This window comes from Colletotrichum gloeosporioides (genome assembly GCF_011800055.1).
Source record: "Colletotrichum gloeosporioides strain Lc1 chromosome Unknown consensus_85, whole genome shotgun sequence".
In the NCBI taxonomy this organism is placed as follows: domain Eukaryota; kingdom Fungi; phylum Ascomycota; class Sordariomycetes; order Glomerellales; family Glomerellaceae; genus Colletotrichum; species Colletotrichum gloeosporioides.
Genome location: NW_025544730.1, coordinates 220,982 through 242,859, shown reverse-complemented (window position 1 = coordinate 242,859; position 21,878 = coordinate 220,982). Strand labels below are relative to the sequence as shown.

The 21,878-nt window shown below is 54.7% G+C and overlaps 10 protein-coding genes across 10 annotated transcripts; 5 read left to right on the top strand and 5 right to left on the bottom strand.

Annotated features, from left to right (window-relative positions):
- Positions 1-62: 62 nt before the first annotated feature.
- Positions 63-1,626, bottom strand: GCG54_00001270 (Ribosomal lysine N-methyltransferase 4; the record flags this gene model as incomplete). The annotated part of the gene is made up of 4 exons (XM_045401388.1): positions 63-512; positions 562-795; positions 847-1,451; positions 1,500-1,626. 4 exons carry the CDS (start codon positions 1,624-1,626, stop codon positions 63-65), a joined length of 1,416 nt encoding a protein of 471 aa, XP_045258390.1.
- Positions 1,627-3,566: 1,940 nt separating this feature from the next.
- Positions 3,567-4,390, top strand: GCG54_00001269 (uncharacterized protein; the record flags this gene model as incomplete). The annotated part of the gene is made up of 4 exons (XM_045401387.1): positions 3,567-3,847; positions 3,927-4,029; positions 4,089-4,259; positions 4,295-4,390. The coding sequence occupies 4 exons, from the start codon at positions 3,567-3,569 to the stop codon at positions 4,388-4,390; spliced, it is 651 nt and encodes a 216-aa protein (XP_045258389.1).
- A 1,106-nt stretch (positions 4,391-5,496) lies between these two features.
- GCG54_00001268 (putative pectin lyase F-1) lies at positions 5,497-6,994 on the top strand (the record flags this gene model as incomplete). The annotated part of the gene is made up of 3 exons (XM_045401386.1): positions 5,497-5,639; positions 5,692-6,038; positions 6,105-6,994. 3 exons carry the CDS (start codon positions 5,497-5,499, stop codon positions 6,992-6,994), a joined length of 1,380 nt encoding a protein of 459 aa, XP_045258388.1.
- Positions 6,995-7,529: 535 nt separating this feature from the next.
- On the top strand, positions 7,530-8,042 carry GCG54_00001267 (uncharacterized protein; the record flags this gene model as incomplete). The annotated part of the gene is made up of 1 exon (XM_045401385.1): positions 7,530-8,042. The coding sequence occupies one exon, from the start codon at positions 7,530-7,532 to the stop codon at positions 8,040-8,042; it is 513 nt and encodes a 170-aa protein (XP_045258387.1).
- A 138-nt stretch (positions 8,043-8,180) lies between these two features.
- On the bottom strand, positions 8,181-9,370 carry GCG54_00001266 (1-aminocyclopropane-1-carboxylate oxidase-like; the record flags this gene model as incomplete). Its single annotated transcript, XM_045401384.1, has 2 exons — positions 8,181-8,270; positions 8,321-9,370. 2 exons carry the CDS (start codon positions 9,368-9,370, stop codon positions 8,181-8,183), a joined length of 1,140 nt encoding a protein of 379 aa, XP_045258386.1.
- An 821-nt stretch (positions 9,371-10,191) lies between these two features.
- GCG54_00001265 (Uracil permease) lies at positions 10,192-11,995 on the top strand (the record flags this gene model as incomplete). The annotated part of the gene is made up of 3 exons (XM_045401383.1): positions 10,192-10,236; positions 10,294-11,454; positions 11,507-11,995. 3 exons carry the CDS (start codon positions 10,192-10,194, stop codon positions 11,993-11,995), a joined length of 1,695 nt encoding a protein of 564 aa, XP_045258385.1.
- A 207-nt stretch (positions 11,996-12,202) lies between these two features.
- GCG54_00001264 (uncharacterized protein) lies at positions 12,203-15,214 on the bottom strand (the record flags this gene model as incomplete). Its single annotated transcript, XM_045401382.1, has 6 exons — positions 12,203-12,501; positions 12,556-13,759; positions 13,811-14,029; positions 14,089-14,496; positions 14,528-14,583; positions 14,608-15,214. The coding sequence occupies 6 exons, from the start codon at positions 15,212-15,214 to the stop codon at positions 12,203-12,205; spliced, it is 2,793 nt and encodes a 930-aa protein (XP_045258384.1).
- An 882-nt stretch (positions 15,215-16,096) lies between these two features.
- Positions 16,097-17,282, bottom strand: GCG54_00001263 (54S ribosomal protein L2; the record flags this gene model as incomplete). The annotated part of the gene is made up of 2 exons (XM_045401381.1): positions 16,097-16,761; positions 16,862-17,282. The coding sequence occupies 2 exons, from the start codon at positions 17,280-17,282 to the stop codon at positions 16,097-16,099; spliced, it is 1,086 nt and encodes a 361-aa protein (XP_045258383.1).
- A 106-nt stretch (positions 17,283-17,388) lies between these two features.
- GCG54_00001262 (Long chronological lifespan protein 2) lies at positions 17,389-17,802 on the top strand (the record flags this gene model as incomplete). Its single annotated transcript, XM_045401380.1, has 2 exons — positions 17,389-17,551; positions 17,609-17,802. 2 exons carry the CDS (start codon positions 17,389-17,391, stop codon positions 17,800-17,802), a joined length of 357 nt encoding a protein of 118 aa, XP_045258382.1.
- A 546-nt stretch (positions 17,803-18,348) lies between these two features.
- GCG54_00001261 (uncharacterized protein) lies at positions 18,349-19,244 on the bottom strand (the record flags this gene model as incomplete). Its single annotated transcript, XM_045401379.1, has 2 exons — positions 18,349-19,088; positions 19,175-19,244. The coding sequence occupies 2 exons, from the start codon at positions 19,242-19,244 to the stop codon at positions 18,349-18,351; spliced, it is 810 nt and encodes a 269-aa protein (XP_045258381.1).
- Positions 19,245-21,878: the final 2,634 nt, after the last annotated feature.

The following is a 21,878-nucleotide window of genomic DNA, read 5'->3' as shown; positions in this document are numbered from 1 at the left end:
GTATCTTTCTTCGCCACAACTCAAATGCCTTATTTGTTGCATGTGCTGCTTTGGTGGCCCCTCTATGCCGTTCTCGCCTTCTTGGAAGATCTCTCAGGCTCCTCCTGATCGCCTTCCGCAGGCGCTGTGGATCCAGCAAACTCAAGAGCCTCCTTGAGCAATTTCTTCTCACCCAAACGCACCTGAACAGCCATTCTCTGTCTGGTGGTCAGATCGCCAGTAGCAAGAAGGGCCTCGTCCTCTTGAGTAGATGTGGGATACTGGCTCAAGATCTTCTGCAATGTCGAGACAATTACTGCGTGGAAGACCTCGTCTCTCTTGCGCTTGTCGGGGATCAGATCGCCGTTGATCTTCTTGATAGCCTTCAAGACGGCCTTGAGCTGCTCCTCGAGCTCAGCGGAGATCTCACGGACCTCTGCGACCGTCCTGAATTGGCCTTCGGAGTCAGGCTCTCCAGATTCGCGCTCGAGAACGAAGACATCCTCAAGTTCTTCGGGGTCAACGTACTCCTCCTATTTTCTCATTAGTCGCAATAATTTGGCGGATCAAACCGCAACGTACCACTTGCTTCCAGACATCGTCCCCAATCTTCAAGTGCTCTGTGACGCTAGCCTGCACAAGGTCCCAAGGGATCTCCACCACGTCGTATCTTGAGTGCTTCGGAGTGACGTAGCCGTATCTGCGGAGCAGCTCGGAGTTCGGGTGAGGGCCGTAATAGTTGAGAATCTCCTCTCCCGCAGGGATGAGGCGGAGTGCGGTTACCGTAAGCTCTTCATCTCCGTGGTTTACGTGCGCCTAAAGTTTATCAGTGGTTGCTCAAGTAATAGAGAAAATTTCCAGACTCACGTTGAACTCGGCATCGGCGTTCAAAATATCGGCCATAGGAACCATGCCCAACATGGTCTTGCCGTCACGATCCTCAATCCACTCGTCATCCTCTTCTTGCTCAGGCTCTTCCTCATTATCCAGGTCGAAGGCATAAGCCATGATTATGCTACCCATGCGATGGGCCAGTTGCAACAGCTCCGCCTCGCTAAGCGGTGAAGAGCCCTCGGGGTAGAAAATGGCTGGGTTGGCCGCGATGACTGAGAGGATGCGGGAGCGGAACATCTCGTCGGCCTCCTCTTTTCCGATTTTAGACAGCACTGCGCTTCCCTTCAAGTGCTCAAGGTCGGAAGACTCCCAAAACATAAGGGTATCAAACTTCTCAGGGAGAACCTCGAAGTATGGCTTCCAAGGGGAGGCGGTGCCTTGAAGGAACTCGTAGATCATGACCAGAATGAGAGAGCCCCATGAGTCCAAGGGCTCATTGTCCATGTCCTCGTCATCGCCATCATTTCCAGTAAAAACTTGGGGAATCTTCTTGAGGAGCTCAGATGTCTCGACGTTGATGATGCTTTTCCTGGGAATTGTGAAGAGCGTTGTCTCTGCCGGGATGTCCTTGGTGGCGACTATGGAATTGTTAGTAGGCATTTAACGTTCTAGGTCCTTGGACTTACTGATTCCTCGTCCGGCGTTCTGTCCCCTCAAGTCGACAATCTCGATGTCGTTGTGGAAGGTGGCACCCGGCAGGGACTTGAACCAAGACAGGAAACCCTGTGACTTGGTCTGGAATTCGTCACCCATGGCGTTTACGGTAAAAATAATTGACAGTAATGAGAAATGTTTGATTTAGATCTGAAAAAAAATCTCGATGATTTGAATGAGTTTGCGCGAGTAGGGTTGTAGTGTATGATTGCCTTGAGTCTGGCTTTCGAAGACGTCGCTTGCGATTCGGCGACCAAAATTTTCCCAGCTGGTAAGCACAGTGTGTGAAAAGATTTTGTGACATTTTACTGTGTTCTTGGCGATCCACTGTCTAGAAAGCTCACCTTACCCACGGCTCCACACTACCAAGACCACCCTCGCATCAGCATCAGAACAATAGATTGCATGCGCAGAAATCCATCAGATACGGCTTTGATTGTCTGTATACGAGTTTCACTTTTTTTTTTTTTCCTCTTTGTTTTTTCTTCAAAATTGAAAAGTGTTTGGTCGTATCCTCATCCAATTAGAAGCCTGAATAGGTGTGTCTTTGGCCGCTTTTGACTAGAGTCGGCTTGTGAGCTGAAAATGCGACAATGAGAGCCAAAGAATGGCAGGCCGGCAGGGTTTTGTTGAATTTTCGACTAAAGTTGTTCGGCCGATTTCAAATGACTCAAAAGTTCTAAGACGGTTGAGTATACCGGAAGAACTGGCATGCTACCTTAGATTACGAGGCGGACTTACTCGGAACAATGAAACGTAAGAGAATTCAGTTGCGTATTGTTGTACTGCCTAATCGATGTCCTGCCAAACCATATCACGAAGCTTGGTGGAACACCTACTCAACACTACACATATATTAGCCTGGCCAGCACCGCAGCGAATTGCACCTTACAGCCAGGAGCTGAATCGGGCCAACCCACGCTATCATGGCTAGAATGGTCTCATAAACGCGCAAATCTGTCGTGAAACGCCTTGCGTGAAGTGATCGCCAGCGTATATTCTGACCGCCAAGTCTCTTGGGGGAGCTCTTGTCATACTTCCTGTTCCCCAGCTCGTCGCCAACTGACTTGAAGTGACACTTGTCATACTCAGCCTTAAAATGCCCGAGTACTTGCATGCAGTGCTTACATGTCAGCCTAACTAAGGACGCTTTGGAAAGGTCTAGGCTCATGTTTCCTAGGGTCGGTTCTCGCTTGTGCCTCCCCCATTGGATATTAGTGACTGGACAGCTATGAGAGGCAAAGATTAGCTCGCGGGTATCGACATCCAGATACCACATTGGCCTCGTTTTGTTCGACATTTCACATATACGACGTTCTTCTCTTGAGAAAGAACAGTAGGAATACTCGAACATATAGCAGTGCGCTGCATGATACACAGTCCATCATGCTCGTCACATGACGGATATCATATGCGACTGAGTATGTGAGTCTCTCGGTGTCTGGCCAATTACTTGAGATATGCCTCTGCGAGAAGGTTTCAAAGTTGACCCCAAATTAAAGGAGTAGTGAAACGGTAGAGTCGGCCAGGTGTAAAGCATATTCCAGGTGGAATAGAACATGCGATCTTGTAGAACACATTCCAGACAGCCCTTTATCGTCAGCTACATGCAAGCCCCTTCAGCCTTGAGATCCGACGGATCGTACTATAGTAGCTATCGAAAAATGTCACCGCTGTTTCCCATACAGTGTGTGTCAGCGTTCTACGAGTCCGGAGTGATGACAGACCGATTCAGTAAACACTTGACAATGGTTCACTCAGCAAAAGCCTCCAGATACGAGCTTGGCAAGAATGGGGTCTATCGTAGGCTGGATCATAGTCCACAATAAATGGCGGTGGCAATTTAGAGTGTCTCATAAGTCATAAGCTGGAAGCGCATCAGTCTATTTCGTCTTGTGTCTTTTGATGGAATTTGGCCACATTATAAAATGACGATGATTCCTCGACCATGGCAAGTTAAATCTCCTACTCGTCCCCCAGACACTCTCATTCACACTACCTAAGAACTATCTCACAGACCGACTTCACTGAAGCTTACAATGCGTGTCGCCGCTCTCATCCCCTTTGCCCTGGGCCTCGTTGCCGCAATTCCCATGGGAGGTGACACTCCTCCCTTTGACCAGGTGAGGCTCGTCGACGTGAACTACGGTGGCTCTGGATGCCCCGCAGGGAGCGTGGCCAAGTCTTTCAGTGACGCCCGCGATATTGTGACCCTCATGTTCGATCAGTACAACGTCCAGTCTGGTCCCGATATCAAGCCTGTCGAGCACCGCAAGGCTTGTCAACTCAATGTCAAGATGCACTATCCTCAAGGATACCAGTAAGTAGCAAGCCGATTTGCTGCAAATGACCTAAATTGCCCCCAATGAGATCCTGCCACGTACTAATTTCCAGTACAGATTCTCCATCTTCCAGTCCACAGTGCGAGGCCACGTCAACCTCGCCAAGGGCGTCGAGGGCTACTGCAAGGCGACCTACTACTTCTCTGGAGATGAGAAGACAGTGAGTCTATTGATTCTTTCCCCATCAATCGCTGACAATGGATGCTTACCTTTCATAAGGCCCATCGAACTTTGTCCTTCAAGGGCCCGATCAACGACGACTACACCAAGACCGACAAGTTCAACCTGGAGTCGATCGTTTGGTCTCCTTGTGGCACGGAAGGCATGCTCAACATCAAGACTGCCATCGAACTCAATCCTCTGAGCAGCACAAAGGCTTCCCTCATGACTGTAAGTCTGTGACATGCTACTTTTCTACTTCAAAGCTTACTCGAACTCTACTCAAGGTCGATTCCAACGATCTTAAGGTTACCCAGAAGTACTATGTTCAGTGGCGCAAGTGCAAGGGTAAGGGCCAGTAAAGACCTGTTGCAATAAATTTGCCAATCGCTGTTCATGAAAGTGCCCTCAGACCGGTATCTGAGTGAAATTTGGTTTGGAAGATGAAATGGCTCCATTGTTTATTCATGCAATTTTTGACTAGAAACAATTTGTTCTGAAGGCTTCTGGTCTTTGTATCCAAGAAGCCCCTAACACACTCATTTCATACACTCGCACTCATATATAACTCTGAATCGAAGCATTCTTTTGCCAAATTTCCTGTTTACATGTGCCATAGTCTCAGACTTATCTCGCAAGAGAATGATTTTCTACGACTGTGCCACAAGTGGTCGGCATTCATCTCGAACAAACCTTCACCTTCGACCCTTGTATGTGTTAAAAGCGTTGAAGGATCCTGTAGAACTCGGTACCTCGAAAGGGTCGCTGAGTAGCATATTACTGGCTATAATGCTCTCGGTGTCGTTGGCCACTGGGCGAATTGACTCCAGGGATGAGAGACGACAACAGAGGCAATGAGGATGACTAAAGCAACGGTAAAGACAACGGGAGCAGTAGGAGCAGTGTGTTTCCCTGGCCCGTTTGAAGGAGGAAATCGAGAAGAAAGGTACGAAGCGGGTAAGAGAACTGCCGCCCGGCTCCACAAGAAAGGAACGTGCCCTTCTTCAACCCATAGATGCTTGACATTTTATTAGGGAAATACTTAAGACACATCTATTTGGGAAGACTTCGTATGCAGTATAAGCAGATCAAGGGATATCGGTAGTCATTGTTTGCTGTGTTGGCTGACTAGCTGTCGGACATTCGAGCCGCGGATGGTCACAAACGGCCACCCGAGATTCAGTAAGGACTTTGAGCCCTGCTGTGTTGACCTTAAGCAGAAAAGCGCGGAACATCTACACCAAATCGGTCTACAAAACCCCACTCTATACGATCCGTTCATCTTATTGTACAGATGGTCCAGCCCAGCCTACAAGAACTTCCGCGTTGAAGGATCACGGTGTTAAATCCATTTGTAACGCAATGGAATCCAATTCCATGCTCTTTTGGTTATACATCTCTTCAGTCCACTCCTTTTGGTCCTTCGCGGATCCTCACGTTCATTCACTGCCACTCTTTTGATTCCAACATGAAGTCATTCTTTCTTTCTATTGTTGCAGCGGCTGCTGCGGGCAAGGTAGCTGCGCAAGTCACCGGAGAGGCATTTGGCTTTGCAACCGGCACCACAGGTGGTGGCGATGCGAAACCCCAAGTTCCATCGAGCAATGAGGAGTAAGTAAATGCTCAGGAGAGAGATGTTTTGCTAGGTTGACTCGGTTTCAAGGCTTTTCGAATGGCTCACTGATAGTCAGCCCCGTACTATCATGATTGATCGTTTGTTCGACTTCCTCGAGACCGAAGGATCCACAGACGGAACATGCTGCCGAGACGAGAAGTCCTACCAATGCAAGGACTCTAGCCGACATGGCCAGGTGTACATTGGCGACGACTGTGGCGACATGCAGAAGATCTCCTGCACCTACTGGAACGCACCTACTCGGCCGATCTATGTTGCCAGCAATAAAAGCATCGTCGGTGTTGGAGAAAGCGGTATCATTCGAGGCAAGGGGTTCCGCATGTCTCACGACGTCAGCAACGTCATCTTTCAGAACATACACATCACGGAGTTGAGTAAGTAGTCCCGCTTATGCATTGTCGTGCCCAAGGATCAAGGACGCTGACGAGGCTCATTCGCAGACCCCGAGTACATCTGGGGTGGCGACGCCATCTCCCTGGACGGCACCGACAAGATCTGGATCGACCACTGCAAGACTTCCTTGATTGGCCGCCAGCACATCGTCTCCGGATGGGGCCCCGCCGGTGCTGTCACCATCTCCCACCACGAGTTCGACGGCAAGATGGACTTCTCCTGCAACCAGCAACACTACTACAACGCCCTCCTCATCGCCTCGAAGGCGAACTACACTTTCGCCTATAATTACCTTCACCACGTCTCTGGACGCGCGCCAAACGTCGGAGGATCCGAGGAAGTCATGTTCCAGGGCGTCAACAATCTGTGGGAGGGAGACGATGACCACGCCTTTGCTATCGGAGACCACATCCAAGCCCTTGTCGAGGGCAACCACTTCGAAAATGTCTCTCGACCCATCGAGCCCAGCACCTACAACAGCGCCGGAGAGATCTTCGTTGTGGAGACCTCCGCGGATGCCGCGGCCTGTCAGGGTCCTATGGGGCGCCCCTGCGAGCCTAACAGTGTTGGTGGTCAGTCTGGCGAACTGCTTCCCCTGAACAAGACCGTTGCTATCGATAAGCTTAAGTATGCGTCGGAGTCTCTCCTGAAGCCAATGAAGGTCTCCGAGGTCCCGGAGTTTGTGAAGGCCAATGCTGGTGTCGGCAAGCTTCACAGCAGTAGTCCTCCTGCATCATCCGCTTCCACCGCTTTCCCAACCCTGCCGTCGAGCGTCAATGGAACTTCTGGCTTGGCGCCGACACCCACTGCTGTACCGACTTCTTCTGCTTTCTTTTCTGCTGCTGCCCATGTAGTCAATGTTGCTTCTTCTGCTTCTCGACCGGCTAAGTCGGCTTGTAAGGCTAGACGGTCTCTGCGCTTCAAGCGCCTCCATTGAGCCTAGCCTTCTGGGGCCATCTGTCAGATTTCTTTTCAACCAACACATAAAGTGCTTTTCCGTTCTTCTGTATGTAGTTTCTAATTCTTTATCTTACCACTAGAGATTTTCAAATTCATGGCTGTTTGAACGTCTGAAACATGTGCTGCACCCGTCTGGTCATATTCAATAATCATCAAGAAGCCAAAATATGCCTTCTGTGGCCGTTACGGCGATGTTTCCTTTTAGCTGAAAGGCTGCAGGAGACCTTGAGGCGTTCAGCTGAAAACATAGCGCAATTTTGGCGATGAATAACAGAGTCTTTCACGGCTTGTAAGTCGATCTGCTGATGGGAGGCGTTACGCTAAACTGTGATGAGCTCTGATGGCAACAAAGAGAATGCCACCACCATCGTAAAGCCAAATTCAGCCTGGTCCAAGATCTTGGGCCTGCCAAGGCATTTAAAGACGCTCCATGGCAGCTTTGTCTCACGGCAATCTCACACTACTCATTTTCCCAGGTTTTGATATCCAGCGCCCAGATCTATACCACAGCCATGGCAGCCCCCCAACCAGTAACTCCTCAGCAAGTCAGCCCCGAAGCTTTCCCTTCAATACAGCAGCAACAAAATCATGGCCTTCCGGTCAAAACCGAAACTGTTGGTGTAACAGAGCTACAGTCATACCTTTCAGCAAACGAAAGCCCTGGGGAGGCTGAAGGATCTCCGACTGGCTCCTGGCTCCGGCGTAATCGCCAGAAAGCCATCATATTCGGCGTTGTGTTCCTCGCCATCGTCATTATCATTGTCATTGGTGTTGCCGCTGGAGTCTCTACTCAACATTCGTCGCCGTCTGGGAGCAGTACCTCCACGAGCAATAACGGCAGCGGCACAGGCAACAGCCACGGGACTACCACAACCACCACTACCGCGGCCGCGCACACCACCACCTCATCAAGCTCAAAATGTCATCCGGGAGGGATGCAGTGTAATTCAAGCGGGGACTGCAGCATCATTTCGGAGTTCAGCCAGTGTAAACGGGCTTGCAACGGGTTTTACTATTGCACCTGAGGACTGCTTTTGGGTCGTGCACCAAAGACTTGGAAGTCCACTTGAACCAAGGGGCTCATAATGTTACTCTATTTCAAACGCTGTTTGGGATCTAATGAATCAAACTTTTGAGAAAGACTGTTATTTGCCCTGTGTCTCTCAATACGGCGCAACATTTTCCGCCTTGCCTTCGAGTTGATTCTTCCTCCTCGAAAACTCAAACGTTCTCTCAAATCTCAAACGACACCACTACCAGTAGTCAGCATACACGAATCATGTGAATATCAGCTTCAACTTACCTCTCCGCAGCTGATCGGCTCATATTTGGGCGGATTCTTCTCATCTGTGCACGTAGACAGCACGGCGCACTGCTCGTTGTGGTTGAAGCCGAAAAAGAACGGCATCGAGTACCGATCCGTCGGCGCGTAGTTGAACACTCGGTGCACCGTCGACTTGAACCGGTCATTCGACAGCCTCTGCAGGAAATCGCCAATGTTGATCACAAACGTGTCCGGCACAGGCGGCACCTTGATCCACTGCCCGTCCTTGGTCAACACCTGCAGCCCGCCCACGCTGTCCTGCCACAGCAGCGTGAAGCACTGCAGATCCGTATGCGCCCCGAGCCCGACGTCGATCGTCGCGTCCTGCGGCTCCGTGTTCTTCGGGTAGTAGTTGCACACGCTGTCGCTGCCGGGGTACGTGATGACGTCGTCAAAGTAGCTCTCCGGCACGTCCAGTGCCAGCGCAAAGATGCGGATCATGCTCCGCGCCAGCGTCAGACACTCCCGCCAGTACGTGACCATGTCCTCCTTGAACCCGGGCAGGTGGCTTGTGCCCTCCCATACGAAGTCCTCGTGCTTCATCCACGGCTTCACCGCCTCCGGTACGGCCTGCGGGTTCTTGGGCTCCGGGTCGTGCGCCGGGTCGTACCGGAAGCTGAAGCCCTCGCGGTGGTCCTTGGTCTCGGTCGGCGAGATCTGCGCGGCGCGCTTCTCTGTCCAGCCGTTGAAGAACTTTGACTTCTTCTGCGCGACGAGGGCTTTTTGCTCGTTGGGCTGCGAGAAGAAGGCCTGCGCCTGCGCGTAGGCCGCGTCGATCGTCGCCTTGGGGATGCCGTGGTTCTTGATGTAGAAGAAGCCCGTGTTCTCGGCGGCGTCGCGGATGGTGGCGGCCAGGGCCTTGCGGTCCGCCTTGGCGCCGCGGATGTGGGAGAGGTCGATGACGGGGACCTCGGAGGGGGAGCAGTCCCGCGGCGGGGTGCGGAGGACGTCGCGGTAAACGGGGCCGTAGGCGGACATGAGCTCGAGCTTGTAGCTCTCCGGCGCTGTTTCCGTCACCGTGGTCGACATGTTGGCGGTATAGTTTCTAAAAATGCCTGTGTTGGCAAACTGTGTGCTGAGTTGCGGATGTGTGGTGGTGAGGTTCCTTCTTCTATGGTCTCATCATCTTTCAGTGGCGATAAGATTGATTGCGAGGTTCTGGCGCACGGATAAATAGCTTCAGATGAACGGATGAGGCCGTTCAACTCCGACGACAGGGTCCCTGGCTCAGATCGACGAACAGCTTGAGCCTCAATTGTGGTAAAGCCTCAATGAGGCTTTATTTCGATTTCCGGCGGAGTTCACCGGATCTCGCCTAACCTGCAGCTGCTGCGGGAGATTGCACGATAGGCGTAGATAATGGCGTGCGATGCGGTTTGTCGGTCCCTTATCGGTCGGAGGTCTGGGCCGACAACGGCCGTGTGGGGTACGGGGTTCACCCCGGTTTTCGGAGCGCCAGGGGTTGCTTTCCCGGGGCTTGTTCAGCGGCCCATCTCGAGCTTCTGCGCAGAAGCTATGGACAATTTGCTGCTGTTCCAAGACCCCGTGCTGAATGTATCGTACTTTTATGAGTGAAATTCGGCTTGCACCTATCAGTTACACCCCATTCGCCTCTCAAAACCATCGCGAACACCACGTGCGCCCCGGAGAGGGCCGTCCTACGAGTCGCGCTGATCATGCCGCTGCGTGTAATCCTTGCAGGGGCAGCTTATCTCCCCCACATCCCACCGCGTCGACGGCACCCAGTATCTTGGGTTTATCATTGTCGCTGACGAAGAGACTCTGATATGATTAGAATTTGAATCGCCATGATTTGGTATAAGTCTCTCGCACACATGTTGCCTCCCGTCATGCCTGCACCACGTTCATCGAATTTCGTGCTGCTCGTACAGCGGGTGGGCGGGCAACTTTGATCATCTCCTCGGACACCCGATTGAACTTCAAGAAACGAGTTGACCAAGATGGGCCTGCTCAACCGCCTCCGGGTTCCCCCAGCCGCCGGCACCCTCGAGGGCCGCGACGCCCTCCTCAACAACGACGACATCCGGCCCCTCAAGCTCGCCGACCGCACCTGGACACAATGGACCTACTTCACCTTCTGGTTCTCCGCCGTCGCCACCGTCTCGAACTGGTACGCCTCCTCGACCGCCCAGGCCCTCGGCCTCTCCATGTGGGAGTCCCTCGGCTGCGCCTTCGGCGGCCAGTGCCTCATCGCCGTCATCATCACCCTCAATGGCCGCCCCGGCGCCACCTACCACGTCGGCTTCCCCGTCTTCTGCCGTACCGCCTTCGGCGTCTACGGCGCCTGGTGGCCTACCTTTAACCGCGCAGTCATGGCCATCGTCTGGAACGGCGTCAACGCCGTCCAGGGCGGTCAGTGCATCTACGTCATGCTGCACGCCATCATCCCCGGCATCGCGGACATACCCAACACCATGGGCGAGGGCAGCGCGCTCACCACCGCGGGCATGATCGGCTTCGTCATCTTCTGGCTCATCACCTGCGTCTTCCTCGTCATCCCTGTCCCCAAGATGCGCGGCCTCGTCTACGCCAAGCTCGCCGTCTTCATCGTCTCCGCCGTCGCGATGCTCGCGTGGACGGCGACCAAGGCCGGTGGCCTCGGGCCCGTCGTCCGCCGCAGCGGCACCGCGACCGGGTCGACCCGCGCGTGGCTGATTGTGCAGTTCTTCATGCTCGGCGCGGCCAACTGCGCGACCTTCGCGTCCAACGCGGCGGACTTCCAGCGGTACGCCCAGAAGAAGAACGACGTGATCCTGGGCAACATCTTTGGGTTCCCCGTGGCTAACCTGATCGTCGCCGCCGTGGGAAACCTCGTGTGCGCGAGCAGCGAGTTGATTTTCGGGGAGCTGGTGTGGAATCCGGTCACACTGTTGGATAACCTGCAGACGGCGGAGTATACCGCCGCGAATCGCGCGGGCTGCTTCTTCATTGCAGGATGCTTTGCGTACTGCTGTATCTTTAGCTCGATTTTCGAGAACTCGCTGCCAGCCGGCAACGATATCGCGGCATTGTTCCCCAAGTACATTACCGTCAGGAGGGGCTTCTTCGTTTGTGCCGTCATCTCGTTTGCAATCAACCCCTGGTTTCTGCTGGTAAGTCTTGTGCCGACTGTCTCAACGAATCCTAAGATGTTAACAAGCGCAGGGCTCCGCGTCGGTGTTTGTCTCCTTCCTCTCGTCCTACCAGACTTTCCTGTCTGCCATCACCGGCGTGCTGCTTGTGAACTACTACCTCATCGGCCGCGGCCGGATCCACATTCCCGACGCCTTCACCTCGATGAAGTCAGGAGCGTATTACTATACTCACGGCTGGAACATCCGCGCCTACGTTGCCTACATTATCGGCATCATCCCTAACTTCTACGGTTTCCTCAATAACATGGGTGTCTCGGCGCCGATCGGCGTCACAAGATACTACTACTTTGCGTACTGGGTTGGACTTGCACTGTCGGGCTTCACCTTCTGGGTGACATGCAAGATTTGGCCGCCGCCGATCATGGAGGAGAAGTGGGTGGAGCCCAGGGACTACGTGAGACCTGAGGAAGACGGCGATGCCCAGGTTATCGAGGCTGTAACAATGCCCGAGAACGTTGACATGAAAGGCCCGGATGAGAAGGTGGCGATGAAGGTGTAGAACAGCCCAACGCTGTCATGTGCGGAGGATGAGGCACGTCGAGAGTCCGAGTAAGATTGAAATAGAAGATGCCCCTTTTGGTGGGTGAATGACGTCTAATATATTTGCGCCGGCTTTGAATACCCCCCGGCAAGTGTCTTAAAATGAGTCGCTAATGTCGTTTACAAATAAATACATATCTCTGGCCCCGTGATATTTATCGATGATCTAGTAAAGCGTCACAGATGTGACGTGGATGATGGCGTCGATGTATGTCCTGTTCTCGATGGAGCATGACGTGCCAGGCTTCAGCTTGAACATGCCGTTCGGCCCAATCTGAAAAGGGTCTGTCATGTCCAGCTTCACCTTGACTTTGCCAACGGCGACAGAGCATATGCGCACCTTGTCCTCCTCATCGGTCCAACGATGAGAGCCGCCAGGCTTGATAACGATGACGTTAAAAGCAATATCTTCTGAGACGCTGACGGCTTGGTTGGATGTAAGGTATGCATTCGAGAAAGCAACGTCTGCGAGTATGTCAGTGAAAGATGCATGGCGTGACGGCTAGTCGTTTGACTTACTCGTCGGTTCCTGGCTCTGATCATCGCGAACACGTCCAGGAGCGATTTCCCACTCTTCCATATCTAAGAGCTCTGCTGGCATTGTCTGACCTGCAGTGGCCGGGACGATAGCGGCGGCGGCCGGCTTGGTAGAAGAGGTCGACGCAGGGGCAGAGTCGGAAGCGGTCTTTGTAGCCGCCGAATGCCTTGTGACTCGTCTCGGCGGGCTGCTTGGTCTTGATGTATTTACAGGCGTTGTGCCGACGGGAGGTGTGGTGATGGCAGGTGAACGAAGAGCTGGTGAGTTGACGCCGGATTGATTACCACCAGCAGGTCCTCCATAAGGAAATTTGGCGTTTTTGGGCAGGTTGTAGGATGGCGGTGCAGACGAGGGAGGGATGACGGGAGGCGGAACAGGAGTAGGAGTTGCGGCAGGCGCAGGGGATGGTAAAGCAGTCAAAGTCCGCCCTCTGAAGGCAGGCAGGAAATCGCATTGGACTTTCTGCCTTTTGTAATTACATCGCCATTGGCAGGATGCGCATGCTTCGTTGACGGTCTCCTTCAGCCATGAAGGTGCTCGGCTGGAAAGGACGATACATGGGCGAAGAGTGTTTTCGAACGCGTCGTGATCTGGCCCATTGCATGTTGAGCATGACACAGGCGCAGGATCGCCAGTCAAAAACACCAGGAGCGAAAGTGCAGTCAGGGGCGCCAAGTTCCCAACGCCCGAGTGCTTCATCGTCCACTGGGGAGGGAAATGCCTCGCCATTGGCAGTTTCAATAGGGCCTTGAAGTCTGGTCTCTCAGCCGGGAGTCTGTAAGTCGGTGAAAGTTGAGAGGTGAGGTACTCCAACAAGGTCATGGGTTTCGCAGATTGGAAATAAGACGGTTGTGCCGGCTCGTGGTGGTTTGGTAGGGTCGAGTACGGGGAAGCGTGCGAGCGTGTCGTCCTGGTCGCTGTCATTTGTTGTTGGGGTTGTGATAGGGGTTGTGACTGAGGCTGAGATTGAGGCATCCCCGCTGCTGTTGACATCGCTTGAACCTTTGAACCATATGGCTTATAGATTGTGGTCTGAGGTTCTGGCATCGGCGGCTCGTCACCCTGGAGCGGGTTTCTAGAAACTATGACTGGCGAGGCTCGTGTTGTTCCCGGAATGTCAAAGAAGCTGACCGCTGAGACGGTGCCATCTAAGTTGTCGTTGTATATGGTGTTTCGATGCCTTGCCTATCATGTTGTCAGCCAAGGTGGCCCTATGCATATAACCTCGCAACTTACTCCAAAGTGCTTTCCGAGCCCCTGAATCGACCTGAAGATGGAGCGACACACACGATCGGGGCAGATGAATGGATACTCGGGATCGGAGTGCAACGTGTATCTAGTGGGCAAAAGCGCGCCGCATGACGCTTCCAGCGGGGTATTCTCCCCCTTCCATTGGCAATACAGACGGTCGCCGTCGTTGGTAGTTGTAAGCTCAGTTTCGGGTCGCCCGTACAACTAACAAGACAAGTACCGTTAGTATGTGTTTGAACAGGAAGGCCTTGGTTTTCACTGACTGTTGGTAGCATTTTGAACGGGCGAGGTGGAGGGTCAGCGTTTCCGCTGTCAGGCTGAACTGGAGCATCGAGTTCAGAGTCGGAGTCGGAGTCGGTTGAGTCATCGTCAAGCATGCCATTGTCGTCTGAGGATGATACAGATAGAGGTTGCCTTTTGATGGGGATGAAGCCCGGTTTGGCGCTAGACGTTGGCGCATTAGAGGCTTCAGCAGACGTTGATGTTGGCATCGACTGTCGACTCGACCCATGGTTGGCCGTGGCATCCTCCGATCCAGACCCCACGCCATTCTCTGTCAGCCTGCGTTTGAGATCACCGCCCGGCAACCCCGATGACTGTTTTCTCTTCGCTTGTAACGCCTGAGTCTTCGCCTGTAACGCCTGAGTCCAAGTGAGAGCCTGCCTTGAAGGCTGAACATCTGCAGTGCATGTTAGCTCGTACTCTTCGAGGTTCATCCAAGCAGATTTTGGCCTCCTCAGCTATGCCATGCTTCGCCTCTAATCATCAAAAGGCGCACTCACCGCCACTTGACGCCCGTCTAATAATCTCTTCCGATTCCTGAGAATCCCCTGAAGCCGACTTGGCCTGCCACGACTGCTGCAATGCCTGGATCTTGGAGCTCATCGACAGTGACGGCTTGGCAGGTGTTACATCCTCCAACGGCGTATCCTCGGGGCTGAATTCCGACTTCACGGGGCCTTCGGGATCTGGAGGCAGGATATCGCTCTCAATACGAATGGGCTCCGGGCTGTCCAGGACCATGCTGTGATCCTGAGTTGGCGGGGCAAGGTTGGGCACCCCGGCTCCAGAAACGGAGTTGGCTCCCACTGGCGGTGCTACTGGTCCGGTCGAAGTTGAAGTGGAGGGCTTAGAGCTCAGAAGTGAAGCTGCCCACGGAGGCGCCTGCAGGAATGCGCCGGGCTTGACGTTCACCTTGGCACTAGTACGCTTCATCTTCCTCGCGGGGTCCTCTCCTGCGCTGGAAACCGACGATGGTGAAGCATTGCGGTTGGCGGCGGACGTGCTCAGCACCTTCGTCGCCGACGTGGCGGGAGCCGACTGAGGCGACGGTGCATGGCCGGGTACAGGGATTGGTATGGGTGTGATGCGTGGGGGGTTGGATGCCATCATCAGACTTCTTTGTCGTCGCGAATGCGATGCCCGTTTGAGCGAGCATGCGCTGCACGGGGTACCTGCTGTGGGAGCTGACGACGTTCCTGGTGACAGGCTGGAGCGCCCTCAAAGTCGCAGAGGCCTCAATATCGGGGGCTTGTCAAGTCTACGTCGAAATCGGCCCCTCCCGGCCGTTGATGGCGATCTTTATGAGCGAATCTGGATGTTGAATTGTAGGAATGAAGTGAAGACCGACGTTTCGTGGGAGACGCGACCGGGACACTGGACGCGCCTAAAGTGGCAGGGACCAGGGCATGTACCTGCCGCGGGAATCCAGCAGTGAGGTACAAGGAAGGCCCACCCCCACTTGGAATATCTCCAAGCTCATATAAGAGGGAAGGAAGAGTGAATCTAATGGTTGAGACTCCTTCCAATTCAGAAAGGTGATTTTGTAGTGTTACCAAAGATATTCACACAAATTCATCATTCGCTCATGTCTGTTATATAAAAAGGGGGTTACTCTCATCGGACGTATCGCTTGAATGGCACGAACCTCAGGTGAGATCAAAAAGATGAAAGAAAAAACAATGGACTACGACCGGAGATATGTAGGGCCACCTCAAGAACTCGAACCATCCACCTCTGCCGAAACCAGACATGCAATCCACCTCTAGGCCATCTTGCGACGGTCTGTTCGCCCATTGTTAGCAGCCTTGGGAAGTGAGGTGAGCTATCAAGGTAGCCGCTCCGCTGCACACAGCATACACACGCGATGTCATGGATGGTCCGTATGATTTGTACAAGATATTCTACATCTACGCCAAAGACCTCTCAAAATCTGACGCCGTGATACACATCCCCCCTCATCCCCTCACCAGACGCAGCCGCCCTACCACCTCACCGCTTCGCCTTCTGGGCCTTGGCCGCCTTCTTAGCCGCCTTCTGCTTCGCCTTGACGTTCTTGGCCCGGCTGGCAGCGTTCCTCTGCTCCTGGAGCCTCTTGCTCGCCGCAATAGTCCACTCGTCAATCTCCATGTCCGCAAACTTGGCCGCCGCCGCCCTCTGCCCCGTTATCATCTTCTCCTTGGCCCACCGCTTATGCCTGAACCGCGCCTTGCGGCTCATGCCGCCCGTCTTGAGCTTCACCAGCCGCCCGATGCGCCAGTTGTCCTCGCGGTACGAGTAGTCGTCGCGCAGCTTCAGCACGCGCGGCGGCTGCGTCGCCACGCCCTTGGTCGTGCGCGGCGCCGCGCGCACGACCTGCGTCGGGATGCCCGAGGCCGACACGGCGGGCGTCTCGACCGGCTTCGAGATCGGGTGCGCCGCCATGTTGAGCTTGCGCTTGCGCTCGGCGTGCGTCGGGTACGGCAGCACGTCGTCCTTGTTGAAGACGACGCCAATGTACTTTCGGTCCGGGTGCCGCGCCGGGTCGCGGTAGTACTTTACGTAGCCCGAGGCCATGGCGTGGATCGTGTGGTCGCGGCCCATGATGCAGTTCTCGCCGGGCCACCAGAGGGAGCCGCGCTGCTTGTAGATGATGTTGCCGGGGATGACATACTGGTCTGTGATGTGTGGGGAAAGGTTAGCAAAACCCAACCATAGCTCAATGGCAGTCTCCCCCTCTCCTCCGAGAGACCATGTGTTGTTTGATTGACCACATACCACCCGTCCGCTTCGCTCCCAGCTTCTTCGGTATCGTCCTCTTGGGCTGCAGCTTGTAGGCACCCTGCGACTTGACGGAGGCGTATCGGCGTCCCGCAACGAGGGCATTCGCGGCAGCCACGACGGAGGGCTGCTGGGTCGTGAGGACCGTCGGCCGGAGCAGACCGGCGGCAGCGGCCCTCAAGGGCTGCTGCATTTGGAGTAGACGCATGAGGTGTGTTTCGAGGACGGGCTGCCCATTCGTCGTCGGATGGATTGGCGGGCTCGGCGATCGTGAATTTCGATGGACCTTGGAGTTTGGCCAGGGAGATCGCCTGAGGATATTTTCCGGCTGAGTCAGCGGGGTGCGATAACGATAAGGATGACCGTTCGTGGTGGTGGGTGTTCTTGGTGCATGTGTCTTTTGGACAGCTGGGCGCATTCAGATGCAGGAACAACGACAACGAATGCACAAACAATCGCTCACCTAAAATCACTGAACAACACGTTTACAATCGCTGAATTACTTCTGAAACCAATTGCCCACGATGCGCCTCCTCGCCTCCCTCCCCATCGTCTTGCTCTCCCTGATTAGCTCGACGCAGGCCCAGTTTGGCTTCTTTGAGCAAATGTTCGGCGGCCAGCAGCAGCAACAGCAGCCCCAGAACGTCCCCAGCGACCCGTCGCAATACCAGCAACGATATGACGGATGTGAGTACTTGCCAGGAGGTTGGTCATCATAAGGATCAAAAAGCTGACGCCTTGCAGCCTACTGCGAACACTACCTCTGCCCTGACACCCTCGCCTGCGTCCACTTCCCGCACCACTGCCCCTGCCCCTGGCCCGCGAACCAAGACAAAGTCGAGCTCGCCGAGGGCAACCGCATCTGCGTTTCGAGGGGCGGCTTTGCTGCCGGCGAGGCGGCAAGGAAGGTCGAGCTTGCGCGCAAGGGCATGCTCTGAGAGATGATGATTGCTAGACTAGAGAGAATGATGGGAATACCAAGCATCGCGGGCGCAGGATACCAATGGACACGCCCCATAAGGCGGCCAGCAGAATGTCACAATTATTATTTCACGAACGGGACCGGAGTTATTAGGCAATGGAGACTCTATTGAATATGCCATTTGGTGGCGGAAGCAAAAAGCCTACCTACTCGTGCTGATACGCTCCTGCCTGGCGGCGGTGTTGCAACCACCTGACCACCAGGACGGAGGGGCGCCTGCTGCAATACTGGTGAATCGCGACGATTACAGACACGAAGGCCCCGGAACGCCGCAAAAACCATTCGTGATAACCACCCAGAACTCCTTCGTGTGTCACCACGCCGTTGCCGGATGCTGATCTCCACCTCAACCCCAAAACAGGTAAACAATCCGTTAAAATGCTCGTAATACGTCTCCCGTGACATGTCTTCTCTCCTTGACGCGGACGCGGCCAACCGGTGGGCGAGCCGCCTAGCCAGCCGGCCAAGACTCATTCGTGATGGTCGCTGATGGTGTTGGGGCTCAGGCCTGGCCGTTGGTGGCCTGGCTAGGTCGTGGAAGAGCAGGGACAGGAGGCGGGTTGGCGGCGTCTTCGTCGTCCTCCTCTTCGGGTAGTTCCTCGGGGTGGCCCAACAAGTGGGCCACATCCTTCATTTCGTAGTGCTTCTTGCGCAACTGCTCGAAACGATGGTGCTTCTCCCTCTCCTCGGGGGAGAGACCAGCCAGGTCATCCTCGTCGCCGCCGTGAGAGGAGTCGGTTTCCTCGACGTGGACGGCCTTGAGGGCCTTTTCTTTTGACGACTCGCTCTCCGGGACCGCCTCTTCCGGCTCGCCAAGCGACATGACAGGGATATCATCTTCCACGCCAGGGCCAGCACGAGCCGTGCGAGGCTTGCGCTCAACGGTCGGGTCTTCCATCTCTTCGTCTTCGGAGGGGTCCTCGGTGGGGTCATAGTGCTTAGCGTAGGGGGTCTTGGGCTCATCGATCTTCATGGTCGAGGAGCGCTCCTGCTCGGTGAGGTACAGGTTCGCCTCGTCCCACTTGAGGCGCTGGGAGGACTCCAAGTCCTGCTCGTCGTCGCCGTGGGCGGAAGGGGTGTGGCTGGACTGACGGCGGGAGCCGGAGGGGCGGGCGGCGGAAGAGGAGCGACGGTGGCCGGCGTTGTACTGGGTGTTGACGATGGTGAGCTCCTTCTCGGTGAGAGGGTGCTCTTCGCTGGGCGAGGTGGGCGGAGATCTTTGGAATGAGTTCTTGAGAATTCCTGCAAAAGGTGCCAGTCAGTCTTGCAGCTTTATGGCGTATCGTGGGATTCGCGCCGGTCGGCAGAGAGGGAGAGCGAGGACTTACCCTTGGGTCGCTTCGCGTTGTGGCCCGGAGGGGAATGCGACGGGGGGCTGTGTTCGACGACGGCTGCCATTTTGAAGTAGTTCGCAGGTGGATGGACTAGACCGGACGAGCTTAGGGTTGATGGTTTGGTGTTGTTGCTAGAGGGAAGAAGTTGCGGACGTGATGCGAACCTCGTGAGGTGTGGTGGTGTAGGTTGTGGCTTTGGTTTACCAGCAGGCAGGTTGTGTAGTCACAGATGTGGGCAGGCAGTAGGTAAAAAATAGCGGGGTTCCGTAAATCTGGTGACGAAGGTGGTCGGTCGGTTTGCCGGGGGGGTCTTGAGGAGTTGAAGGCGACGGACAGGACTCAGGACGGAGAATGGGGTGGTGCAGGTGAGGCCGGGTGGTTCGTGACCTGCAGAGGGCGTTGTGGGTACCTGTACCAGTACCAGTACCTGTGGAGGGATGGTGCGGGTGTGGTGCGGTTCGCTCAGCGGTGCGCTCAGTGTGGTGCAGCAGGGTGGGTGCGCCGGACCAGGGGCTGACACTGGCGCTGCTGGAGACGGAGACCTGACAGAGAGTCCTGGGTGAGATGGATAGAGAGGAGGCTCGTGATGTTTGTGAAACAAGAGGGGAGATGCGATGGATGATGGCGAGAGAGGGCGAGGACGAGAAGACAGAGGAGGAATGTGACGAGGTTGTCGGGGCGAAGGGCGGGTGTCGGAAGAGGGGGATGGGTGATTCAGAGTTGGAGAATGCGGCACGAATAGAAAAGGAGACGAAAGACGGTGAGGTGTGATGGAGGTCACTGGTGCCCCAGAGGTGGTGATGAGGGTGGCAGGTGAGGCTTTTTGGGGTATTGCTGCTGCTGGGGATGTCTTATACAATCACACTTGAATACCTAAGAGAAGAACAAGATACAAGATGCTTAAAGCAAGTGCCGGGTGCAGGTGTAGTCAACAAGACACGTGAGGGAAGGGATGCTCCCAAATAAGTCAGTTACAGATGTCTCCCATCGACAAGTCGTCTTCTTCCTGTTTTTTTCAACCTCATCCAACAAGATGGCTCCCTGCTTCGCGATGGAGGGTGAGGGTGTGGAGATGGAGGCTGGGGATGCCTCTCTCTGCTGGAGTGGCTTCACTGCAAAAGTCACGTTTGGAGCGTCCTAAGAACTTGACGTCGGGTGTCACTGCAGCATTAGTCTCTGCTTAGGTACTGTAGCTTACCTACCTTGTTAGGTACCTACGTCCCTAGCTTATGTTCTTAGGTGAGGTAAGGCAGGCAAGGAAGGCATCTGGAGGTAGGTACCTTACACATACCGTGCCTCGCCCAAGATAAACTGAGGCGAGCAAGGCGCAGCAGGAACTGAGGTGACGGGAGGGCATCTTGGTGCCTGTTTCGACTACATTGGCCGCCAGTGCCCATGGCGGGGTTGGGCTTGCCTCAGGCTGCTTGGGCTGCCACTGCCAGCGCCCGTTGGCCGCCAAAGTGTCGGACACGGCGACTGGTGGAACCTGCTGGACGAAGGGGAGCCCGGCCCGGCAAAAGTACCCGCTACTTGCATCCCGTTACCAGTTCGCAGTCCGGATTGGACGAGGCCGGCAGGTGTGGACCCTGGAACATGCAAGACCTTACAGCTCCCTCCAGAGTCCAAAGGCCAGGGCAGGACCTCAGCCGTTGGCCGTTCTTTCTTCTTTTGCTGTCGCTATTGGTGACTGAGACCACTGCATCGCGATCGCCCGCATTGCCGCACTACACCTGCACCAGAAAAGCGCACCTCTAACTGACTCTGTCGTCTGCTGGAAACGAGGCGATGAGTGCTTTTTTTGGTCGCTGCTGCCTCGTCCACCGCGCAATGCTGTGACTGCACCGCCCGAGAAACGTCCTATTTCCAGATCTGCATCCTGCTGCGTTCGACCAGGCAAGCTGGAATTCACCTCAAGTGCGCCACTGGCTCACTCCTCTTCCGACTCTTTCCCTCGCCTCCGGAATCCCATCCGCACCAGGCCCGAACCAGCTTGACTTGATTGCTTGACCATTTTACGCTTCAGCCGCGGCATTTCGAGCCGGCCCGCTCCCATTGAATGACGGGAGCTGCATCGTCAAAGTCGCTTCCTGAGTGTGTTGGACCCCTCCCTCATCCTCTCTCTCAGTGCTGCTGCCTCCAACCTCACATTATCCGTCTTACTCTTCCCTCGCTACCCCCATCGTGACGACGTCATTCGACATGCATCACCCCTCTCACACCACCACCACCCACAAACCATACAACGCTGAGCTCAGACTCACTCCCTTCCTCACCTTGGATTCCCCTCATTCGCACCCAGCAAACCGCGCCTGTCATCTCAAAAACATGACCTCATGCAGACACTCAAATCCAACTAGATAGACTCTTCCCCAGACTTCATGCACTCCAGCTAAACTAGCCCGGAAGCCCTATCTCTGTAGGGGCCTTCCTCCCAGCTACTGAAGTTAATCGATCCATTCGCCCTTCATCACTCCGTCATCGCCAGCAGCCCCCGACGCCGGTACACAACCTTTTTCGTCCTCACCAGTCCAAAATCCGGGGTGCATCCAAGTTAGCAAGTCAGCACTTGGTCGTCCATCTTTCAATTCTCATTGCCAAAACATTTGCTCCGCGCTCGGCCAGTCAACTTTTTTTTTTGCGTGCGCTGCCGTAGTCCCGGTGGTCAGACATTGCCTTTCTCGCTGCCACTCTCCTTCCG